This window comes from Humulus lupulus, chromosome 6 (genome assembly GCF_963169125.1).
Source record: "Humulus lupulus chromosome 6, drHumLupu1.1, whole genome shotgun sequence".
Classification (NCBI taxonomy): Eukaryota; Viridiplantae; Streptophyta; class Magnoliopsida; order Rosales; family Cannabaceae; genus Humulus; species Humulus lupulus.
The window spans coordinates 2,583,408-2,595,140 of record NC_084798.1 but is presented as its reverse complement, the minus strand read 5'-3'; the positions used below and the strand labels follow the sequence as shown (position 1 = coordinate 2,595,140).

Below are 11,733 nucleotides of genomic sequence, written 5' to 3'. Positions count from 1 at the left end.
GTAAAATTCCTGCACTTTCCCTCTTCTTTATTAGCGGTGCATAGTTTCTATTGTGTCGCAAATGATTTTTTAAATAAAAATAAATAAATAACAATTTATTGGCGGCAGACTGCTGGGTCCGCTGCTGATATCCCTCTTATTAGATGAATCTACCTCTAATGCGTCCACCCCTAATATTGACATTTCTTGTAACTTTATCTCCCAAAAATTAACACTCACATTATTTAACCAAATCTAAAAAATTATCACTCAAATATTTATACTCAAATTAACACTCACTTTCTAACTAAACTAAAATCTGATTTTTATTTAATTAACAAAATAAATATATATTCAGCAAAATAATAATATATATATACCTAGGGGTTGTGGAAGCTAGCACACGGAACCACCAGCTATGGAGGGGCGGAGACAACGCTGGAGATGCCGCCGGAGAGGTGTCGGAGTCGTACCTACAGCGGCTACACCCAAAATTATGGAGGAAGAAAAGTAAACAAAAAATGGAGAAACCAAAAAAAAAACAAAAAAAAAAAAATTATTACCAATAGAGATGTCCTTTGTCTTTTGTAAACACCAAAGGACAATAAAATACCTACAAACAAACAAAGTCACGACTCAATTTCGAATTCAAATTGATACAATAAAAAAAATTTAATTCATACAAAAAATAAAAACAAACCTTGAAATGTGATACTAATCCTCCCCAATCTGAGATGTGAGTTACGAATTTTGGTTGATTTTTTAGTGAGAGTTTAGAAATTTTTTAGAGAGAAGGCAAAGGAAAAAAATGGGGGGATTTTAGCGATAGAGAGTGGGTGTTTCTCACATCTGGAGGAAAGAAGAAAAAGGGGGTCTTCTGTGTTTTAATAATCTCGACGACTTCTACCATCAATATGTTGACGGTAGAAGTTATGTTGTCAGTAAAGGTATAGCCAAAAAAAAAACCGCGAACTTTAGGCACTTTTCTAAAAACACATGTATTGACAACATTTTTCAATGTTGTCAGTTTAGGCTCCTTTTTTGTACTTAGTGCATCATCATATGCTTCTCCTTTTTAAACCTCCACTCTTTTGTTTCCTACAAATTTGGTTTTATTTTTTATTTTATAATTATTTTTTATTAATTGAAATAAATATTTAGATTTTATTATTTTAAAATAAATTAATAATTTTTAATTAAAAGTATAAAATGAATTACATTTATCACCTTGGTACGACCGAGATGGTCACCGATGCAATAAAATTGTAACGTTCATGAATATATCAATGCAAAAACATAAGATATATATATATATATATATATCAACGCAAAAATATAAGGTATTAATCCCGCAAATACCATTTCTCCAAATACTATTTATTTTTTATAATCACGAAATTTTAAATTAAAAACTATAACAAATAGATTATTTCTTAGTATATATTTATCATTGTTTTTTTTTTCTTTTTCAAAGAGGTATATAAATACAAGGAGGAATGCCAAACTTTCTTATCTAAACTATTGGAAATTCAAATGTTAATTTGATAGATAAAAGATAATCACTTAAAATGTAATTAACATTGTGATAGTTACCCCCAATCAGCCCCAGATTCCAACAAAAAATTAATTAATTATAATTAACAGGGTTCGAGAGAGAGAGTAATTGACTTAAAATATGATATGTCATATGATCTGATGTTCTATACTCTGATATATTTATGTTGTTGCAACTTAATTACCTTGCTTACAGGCTAATGAATAGTGGTTATTGACCTGAGTTGGTTCTGGTGGTGTAGTTCCCAATGATGTGGTTTGGTACGGTTTGGCCCAATCACTTAACACCATGCAAACTACTCTACATGTATTTTAGAGTGTTGTCTAGGCTGGTAGTAAAGATGATTAACCCACAATATTATCTATTTTTGTAGTCATAATTGTATTTGATAGATCTAAGGAGCCACACACTATATAGCACATAAATATTTATCATTGCAACACAACTAACCTAGGTATTTAATGCTTCTCTTAGCTAGAACTTGGAAGGCAAACTCCACAAATTAGGTCGTGTTATCTAGTTCAACAATAACCCTTAAAAAAAAAGATAAATTGGTGAAAATGGTTTCTTTTTTAAGTAATTTTGCACTCTAGTCTACTTTTGATAATTTTTTACAAAATGACATTTGTCTAAAATTCGACCAATTGTCTAATTGTTTCGACCAACTGTCTAAAAATTTTGACTGGTTGTTTAAATTTTTTGACTGCATCTCTAAATTTTTTACTAGCTGTCTAAATTATGAGAGGCAATTTTGCAAAAAATTATTAAAATTATGCTAGAATGCAAAATAGCTTTAAAAAAATAAGTCATTTTGCCAAGAGGCCCTAAAAAAATATGTTGTAACAATCACCACAAATATTGAATGAATTTAATCTTTAATTTATTTTCCAATAATAGAAATATAGATTTTACTTTTAGGTGGAAATTTAAGTATTTGTTTTGTTGCTTCAATTTAATAATTGCTTTGTTATATAATGAAAAAAACTTCTACACGTTTGTTGTGCTGACTAATTTTTTTTTCTTATTTCTACTCTCACTTAAGTAAAAAAAAATTAATGGAGTGAATTAGTTAGAGTGACATAAGTGTAATAAAAGTATAATATAATGACTACTTATTAAGTAAAAATAAACATACTTTAAAAAATGACATTTGTCACAAAATTAAATAGAAAGTACAAAAGAGAGCAAAGAAAGTAGTCTACTTTTTTTTTTGCTCGGCCCATGAAAGGGAGAACAAACAAGAAAAATAGCAAACTAACAAAACGGCATCAGCTGCCAAAGAAAGCGATAGGGAGGCGCTGAAAAGACCAAAGGAAATGGAAACAAATTAATAACACAAAGCTTCCCAACTGGGGGGCGACTAAAAAAACACAAAAGAATTATCTAAAACACTCTAAGCTAACCAAAACATAAACTAGGTTCAGACACTCCTGGTATTAATTCTAATATGCAAATCCCTGTTAGACTCCTGCAAAATATTAGTGTTGCAACTCAAGATGTTTGTCTCCTATTGGAGATTGTTGATAGCTGCGTACTTTACAGCGTTATGGGCTTCAAAGTTGAGAATTCTTGAGATTTTAGTAAGCTTCCATTGGTCAAAATGGGTAGTCAATGATATGAATTCCTGACATAGATCTTCCAGCCATTTGGATTGGAATCTATCTGCTAGATTAAAAGTATCAACTACCCAGATATTGTCACAATGGAATAAGACTTGCTTCTCCCCCCTCTTTTGGGCCCCCTTAGCTGCTTGGATCACCGCAAGGGCCTCTGCAATCATAGGTTCTGCTGCGTCGATGCTCCAAGTTTTAGCCACTATATTCTCTTGGAGGCAATCTGTACTGATTATTGCAATGAAGGCGCCATTGTCACTAAGGGCCGCATCTGAGTAATAACTAATCCAATCTTTGGGAGTGAGTTCCCTCACAGAGCGGTTAATACCTATCCTGAACTCTTCTTTCCACTCCTCTTTTATGTTATTCACCATGTCGCACTGGGTGTCCAAAGGAGTAGGTTGATTTCCATGATAGATCTTGCTGCTCTCTTTCCAGATGTGGTCAATCAATATGGATGCTGAGTTGAAGAACTCATCCTATTGAAGTTCTATCGGCAGATTTCGGTTTAGGAAGAACTAATGGAACCACTCCTCCCAGTTTTGGAAATGAAATTCATCTGTCTTAATACCTCCCATAGTGCCAAACCACAATCTCGACACAATTTGGCATTGCCAAAACAGGTGGAAAGTTGATCCCCTCTCGGTGTTACATATCACGCAGTTTGGATCTTCACTGATTGTAATCTGAAAAAGTTTGTCTTTCGTCGATAAGGCATCGTTGCAGATTTGCCACCATAGGATCTTATGACGGGAATGGATTTTGACTTTCCAGATAATTTTCCATATGTCTGAATTCTGCTCCTCTTCGTTCATTGATCTGTTGTTGATTGCAGATCTAATGGTAAAGGTCCCCTGAGAGTCATTGTTCCAAATCCAACAATCATCCACATTGTATGATGGTAGTTTGATCTTGATAATTCTTTGGACATCTTGGGGTTGGAACCATTCCTTTAGCATTTGGATGTTCCATTTCTAATTGAATATAAAGGCACTGACCCAGCAAACTCCGAAAGAGGTATCTTTTAGAGGGGTTGGTCAGGGATTTGGTCCAAGCACCCAGTTATCATACCAGATTGATGTAGCATTTCCATTTCAAATTTTCCTGAGGAGACCCTTGCATAACAAGTTCCTTCGTTTGAGCACTCCCTTCCAAATTGTTGAGTTTGAGTTCTTTGGTGTTAGATCCTTAAAATTGTTGCTCTGGATGTATTTTTGTGCATAAGATTGTGCCACAGTCCTTGCTTTCCTGTAATTAATTATCATCCTCTTTTTTCCATAAAGGCCTCATTAAGGTATCTAGTTGGTCGAAATCCTAGACCCTCTTTGAGTTTAGGTTTGCACATATGATCCCAAGCTATTGTGTGTAACTTCCTCTTGAACTCAGTGTGGCCCCACCAGAAATTACGGAGCAATCTGACAATTTGATCTGAAGTAAAACTAGGAATAGGTGCCGAGGCTGCTGAATAAGAGACCAGTGAAGGTCCTACTACTTGTACGAGCGTTGTTCTTCATGCTTTAGACAAGAGTTTTGATTTCCACCCTTGGATTCTAGTTGAAACCTATTAGAGAATGAAGTATAGATCTCTAGCTTTAGCTCTGGAATGAACGAAAGGCATGCCCAAATTTCTGGTTTCTTTTTTAGCCCGGGGCATTCCCAAAAGGTTTGTTAACTCAATAGCTTTTGTTCCTGAAACATTGTATGAAAAATGAACTTTTGATTTTGTTACATTGACTTTCTATCCCGACCACTGACAGTAGGTATTAAGACAGAATTGCAGACCACTTACTTCGAGTGGTGTAGCTTGACCAAACAACATAATATTGTCAGCAAACATTAAATGTGAGATTGTGGGGGCCATTCTCGAGATCTTAATACCCTTGATGAGGCCTTGCGTTTTGCTTTTGCTGATGAGTCTGGAAAGTACCTCAGCCGCCGTGATAAACAAGGCAGGGGATAAAGGATCGCCCTGTCTAATTCCACGAGTTGGCCATAAAGAACCACACGGAGCTCCATTTTGCAATAAAGTAAAATGAGAGGTAGATATGCATAGACTTATCCATTCGATGAATCTTGGTGCAAACCCAAAACACTGAGCGCTTCTTTCAAAAAACCCCAATTGAGTCTGTCAAAGGCCTTTTCCATATCTATCTTGATACTCATATATCCCCCTTTTCCTCTCTTTTGATTCATTGAATGATGAATTTCTTCAACCAACATTGTGTTGTCTTGGATGGTGCGGCCTCTTACAAATGTTGTTTGCATTGGGGATATAATTTCTGGGAGGATTGGGGCCTTAGTCTGTTAGCAATGATTTTTTAGATTATTTTGTAAGCAACGTCGCATAGGGCAATGGGTCTATAATCATTGATGACCCCTGCATTTTCCTTTTTGGGAATCAGGACTATATTCGCTCTATTAAGAAAATGTGACGTTCTCGCTTGCTCAAAGAAACATTTGACCATAGCTACAACATCTGTCTTGATGATTTCCCAATGAAGCTTATAAAACGAACCTGGGAATCCATCCGATCCTGGAGCCTTATCCGGATCGATCTGGTTTAGGTCCTCTTCAATCTCGGTAGCCTCCAGATTGAGACATAAAGCTTCATTTTATTGTTCTGAGATGGAGCTTTCTAAGAGTCCATCGAGGCCATTCGAGAAGGTTGTTCTAACCGCCATAAACTATTTTTTGAAACCTTCCAAGAATAGTTTGCCTATAGATTCTCTACCATATGTCCAAGTGCCTTCGGGCAATTTCAGAGTAGAAAAATAGTTCCTTCATCTTCTTATAATGGTCGATGCATGGAAAAATTTCGTTCTTCTGTCCCCTTCTCTTAACCATTTTATCCTTAATTTCTTTTTCCAGAAAATCTCCTCTCTTTGCAGTACCTCATTTATGTTTTTCCTAGCCTGAAGCTCCCGTTTAAAATCATTTGGGGTATCCAATTCTACCTTTTCTAACTCCGCTTTAGCCAATCTTATTTGGTCATGAATAGATTTGTGTGTGTGTTTGTGTGTGTTTATATACCTGGAGATTTCACTAAGCTCCTTTTTGTTCATTGATTGTAATAGATTGAAATCTAACTTTGCAAGTTGTAGCAATACTTTGTTATGGGAGGTCTCATTTTCATATATTGAAATGAAATGCCTAGTAGCCAGCGTTTCAAGGCTCTTTCTCAAGGGTCTCTCTAAAGCTTGGGATATTTCTTTCGATAATGGATCATCATGTTCATTTTTATTTGCCAAGAACTCAGTTAGATGTGTGGTCGTCAAAGCAAGGGCTTTATCTAATATATTTTCCCCAACACAGCTCAAATGTGAGGCCTCATATAAGCTAAGCAAACCAATGGTATCGGATACCAAGCATTCTTTAAAGTTTCCATCCTCATCTTTAAACTTTTCAAATATATCTGCGTGCATATACATAATCCATATACAGAATAGTACTCGTATATTAAATCAAGAACAAAATAAGTGATGAAATGTAGAGTCCAAAAACTTTACGTAGCTAGTTAGATAGTAATATAATAGTAATAGTAGTAGTATTTTTATGACTGTGGATTTTGGTTCAAGCCGGGACTTAGTTGGAAACTCCTAGCAATAGTTATGGATTTTATAAGTTTAACATATAATTTAAGAATATTAATTATAACATAAGGTTTGATTAATATTGCTGGTTATTAATATGATAATTATTATAACCTAAGGTTTAGATAGAGCTAATAAGAATATGACACTTGTCATGAGCATGGTTATTCCTAAGGTTTAGATAGAGTCAATAGGATTATGTCATTTGTCATATGCATGATTATTAAGAAATTATTATTTTAATGATAAAATAAGGGAAATATAAGACTTGTCTTCACCAGAATCTGTTAGGAGTATGACATTTATCACAATTTTATTTATTTGTGTTATTTAGATAATTAAATAGATTTTTCGTAACTTTAGAGTACTGTAACTTCCGACCTATTTTTTACCTAGTTATGTTATGAATTTTGAAAAATAGTATTTATCGAAAGTTGTAGATAATTTAATTATCTTTCTAACGGTATAAAGAGAGTCTAAATCGGAGTCATAAAGCTCCAAATATGTTTATTTTACTGCAGGGGAGTTTAGAGTTACGAGATTTAGGGAGTTAGAAGTTAGGATTCTATTTGTTTTTATTATTTTTGTTTTAAAAATCAAGCTTTGAATCATTAAATCTCTCTGAACAATTTGACCAATTGCTAAGCCTTTGGCTGAAGGATATTGAAATATTTTCAATTTAATTTATTATTTTTATTCAAAGCCAAAAAGAAGATTTTTATTCCTAGAACTCTATAAATAGGACCTAGCACCAAGCCTTTTCATTCATTCTTCAAGCATTGATCAGAGCCTTCCAAGTGCAAATGAGACTATAGAGTGATAAACACTTGGGTTGGGGTTATAAGCTTAATCATTATAAGCTTAATAAATACTTAGGAAGTAAGGTTCATAGTGTGTATTTCGGTTTCGAGGTGTAGTTTGATCATAGCAATTTCAAAGGTATTCCTATTCTTAGTTCTTTTCAGTATTGTTTCATTAGTTTTATAGTCCTAACTCAGTCTTCTCTATTCTTGGTTAGGCATCTAAGTTCTTCGAACTTGAGGTTTCTTGTCGGTAAGAATATTCTCGGTGGTTTTTAGTTCATTCATCGATTTCTTTTAGAATACTCACCTCTATATTATGGTTTTTAGGAGTGTTCCGAAATCCCGACTTTGTTCTCATCATCCCGGTATATTGGTAAGGAAAATAGGATAGGATATTATGTGTTATGCCATATGTTATCTTATGATTTATGTGTTATGTTAACTTATGATTTGTGTGTTATGTATGTTTGTAGACTTTGGCATATGACCTATACACTAACAAGCCCCAATAAATTTATGGGCATATGACTTGCTTAGCTAGAAAGCCCCACAAATCTAATGAGCATATGACTTGTTTAGTTATGGGACCCCAAGTAATAATGGCCATTATAGTATGTGTGACATATGTTTATGATATGTTTTATTATATGCTACGTTATGAATTTTATGTATATGAATTATGTGTTAGATTTTCCTTGCTGGGCATTAGGCTCATTCTTTTATGTTTTATATATGCAGGAAAATAGTTATGGCGGCGGAAAGATTCTTGGCAGCTTGGGGATGTGTATTGAGGCAGGATAGAATCGATGGACTGAGCGTTCGATTAGAGGATGAAGTTTTTTTTAGTCTTTTAGTTATGATTTCTATGTATTATTTTTCCGCACTTAATTTTGTTACCAATTTATTTAAGTTATGTTTTGTTTTATTTTCAAAACAATATCTCATATCCTAAATGAATTTTTATGTATTTAACCTTTACTTTACAGTTTTTAAATAATGTTATGGTTATTTCATATGTACGTTTTCTTAAAATTAGTAAAGTAGTTATTAATGGTCTAAGGTCTAGAATAGTTGGGTTGTAACAACAATTTTAAATTTCATTGTGCCAAATGACCTTTTTATATACATATATATATATATATATTACAAAATGGTCTCCACACAGAGTATCATACAAGGTGTCAATAGTATTTGGAATGCTATATATTGCATTTTTCAAAACACACATATATATTGGATTTTTTTTTTGTAGGGTCTAAAAAAGAGGCGTGCCGGTGGACCTTTTTTGTGTTTTCTATCGTGAATAGTTTTCGGCGTTATTTTTTTTTATAATCTTGTTTATTCTAGTTATTTAGATTATCCTACAAAATTTCAGAAATTCTGAATAATTTACTGTGCCGAAAACAAGGTTCAAACAAGTCGTACACGTGACTAATTTTTTTTTATGTGCGTGGAAAATAGTACGTTCAAACCTAATTTTCAATATTGTAAATCATTCGAAATTTTCTGAAAATTTTGCACGATGTTATAAATATATAACTACAATATATACAGTCATTAAAAAAATCGCGTCGAAAATTGTTCACATAGGAGAACACAAAAGAGGTGCACCGGTGCACCTCTTTTTCTAGCCCCTACCATTGAAACACCATATATATATAGGACAATTCTCCTATAGGGGCTCCGCTTTAAGCCTTGACGGTGGAGCTCTCAGTGTTCTCGACCTTTGAACAGTTTTTGGCGCGATTTTTTTTATGACAGTATATATTGTAGCTGTTTAGAGTATCAACACGATTTTTAGAAAATTCTGAATAATTTAGAGTACTGAAAACTAGGTTCAAACATGTTGCACACGTGACTAATTTTTTATGCGCGTGGAAATCAACATTTTGAACCTAGTTTTCGGTACTGTAAAATATTCAGAATTTTCTGAAAATTTGCAGGATGCTCTAAACAGCTAAAGTATATATGGTCACACAAAAAAAATCGCGCCGAAAACTGTTCACATGTCGAGAACACTGAAGAGCCCCACTGGTAGGGCGTAAAATGGAACCTTATAGGAGAATTGTCCTAAATATATATATATATATATCATTGTTTTATATACTTACCTGCAGAAGAAACCCTAAATCCATGTTGTCGTAGAAGTCTAAACCGAAGGGAAGCATCATGTAAATTCTCATCTTTCAAAATGTAATTTTGATCAATACTTTTATTATAAATGCGTTCTAGCTCATTTTCTATTTCACTTTCAAAATGATAGGACAATCCTAAACGTTCGACGACGTTGATTAACTTCAATTGATGAGAAACATCATATGCAGATTCTCCAAATATTTCTTTTTTTACCACTGCTTTTAGCTCCTCAACTTCCTGTTGTTTATAACGCTGAGACATTGCATAGAATACAATCAATATATATATCTTCATGATTATATATTTAAATAAATATAAGCTAACAAATTAAGTTTTGCAGGCACATTCACTCAAAAATAAAAAAAAATCAATATAATCATATACTTTTATTATATACTCTATTATAGAATAGATCGATTAGAATAATATTACTTACCAATTCTTGTTCTGAAATATTGTAATGTAAGAATCGCTCACCCCATACAGATGGTTGAAGTTTTTTTGTTGGCCGAAGAATTTTATGTATTTTTTCATTTTGAGATGATGATGCTAAGATTTGAGTGGACATGATTTGTGATTTGGCTTCGCTTGCTTAAGAAAATATATGAAGGAAAATTATTGATGAACCAAATGTTGGAAAATGACATTTATATATAAAATAAAGATAAAAAAAAAAAGAAGAAGAAGAAGAAAGAAGTCTATGTGTAAGTACGTAGGCTTGGTAAGTAACCATGAATTGATTCAATAGCATAGGGTTCGCCTAACAATGCATTTATTGAAAGAGCCTCCAACGTTGTAGTACCTCATTAACAAAGGACCACTTCTACTAATTTCTCACTTTGAAATTAAATTATTAACTTATTATAGTTAGGTAATCTAGAGGCCTTTAAAAAAAGTCACAAATTCTTTATAATCTGAAAATAAAGGTACATGCATAGATATAAATATATACATATATATATATATGTATATTTTAAGGCTTAAAATGAACCCAAATTCTAGCAAAACCTTGATGGATTTTTAATTTCTTCCTCCTCATCATCACTACAAAAAAGATGGTTTCTACCGACTACAAATGTCGCCGGTAGAACACAAAGTATCGTCAGTAGATGATTTTCCGACAATATGTTGTCGGTAAAATGTTGTCGATTGGTAGAACTTTGTCGGTAGAAGTCCACTTTCTACCGACGGTATTGTATCTGTTGTCGGTACAGTTATACGGACAACTTATTATCGGTATATACCGATGTTAAGTCGTCGGCAGAAACCCTCGCCAGTTTGTTTATGGCTCTGCCTATACCGACGATGGATGTGTACCGTCCCTCGTGGTAAGTATACGGTCGTAACCCATCTGATGGCCTCGACACTTTCTGAAGACAGTCTGGCCACTTAAGAGAACAAAAGAAATGCATACTGAAATCTTTACAAATGAAACAATAAATGAGTAGCAAATCACACTAGGTATACAGTAATCACAAACTGTCTTAATTGAACAATTTAGAGAGAGGAAAATTTATGAGTCTTCTCAATAACTCACCATCTCCGAACGGGTCTAAGGCTTCTTGTGATGAACAATAACAAAATAAAAAATTATCTTTGGTAATAATTTCCTATTACCAAAGAAAAACAAATAAAATTAAATATTTTTTTATAATGTCTTATGCTCTTTGAAGTTAATTATGTTGTTTATAATATCAGACCGTAATATATTTAAGTGTAAATATTATTAAAATTATACAAATTTGACATTTTTTTTTCTAACTCAAATATTAATTTTTATTTTAATTACAATAAATGGTTAATCATTTACAATTAATGCAATTTTGATAATTATTAAGATTATGTTTAAATTTTGTTTTCTAAGATTATTTAAATGTTTTATTCATTTTCACAAATTTTCTAATATTAGGTTAAAAGTTATTTAATTACTTTAGAATTTATTACTTAAACTATTTGATTAATATTCAAGATTAATGCTTATTTTTATTTTTAAAAAATGGTTACGTAATGTCATTATTAAAATGTGGAGTTAAGGATTCGTTTTAACTCAAATAGAA

The 11,733-nt window shown here is 32.9% G+C and overlaps 1 protein-coding gene across 1 annotated transcript; it reads right to left on the bottom strand.

The window, feature by feature from the left end:
• Positions 1 to 3,665: 3,665 nt before the first annotated feature.
• On the bottom strand, positions 3,666 to 9,937 carry LOC133783625 (germacrene-A synthase-like). Its single transcript, XM_062223274.1, has 3 exons — positions 9,652 to 9,937; positions 6,039 to 6,559; positions 3,666 to 4,121 (listed from the first exon to the last, which is right to left on the bottom strand). Exons 1-3 carry the CDS (start codon positions 9,935 to 9,937, stop codon positions 3,666 to 3,668), a joined length of 1,263 nt encoding a protein of 420 aa, XP_062079258.1.
• Between the last annotated feature and the right edge of the window lie 1,796 nt (positions 9,938 to 11,733).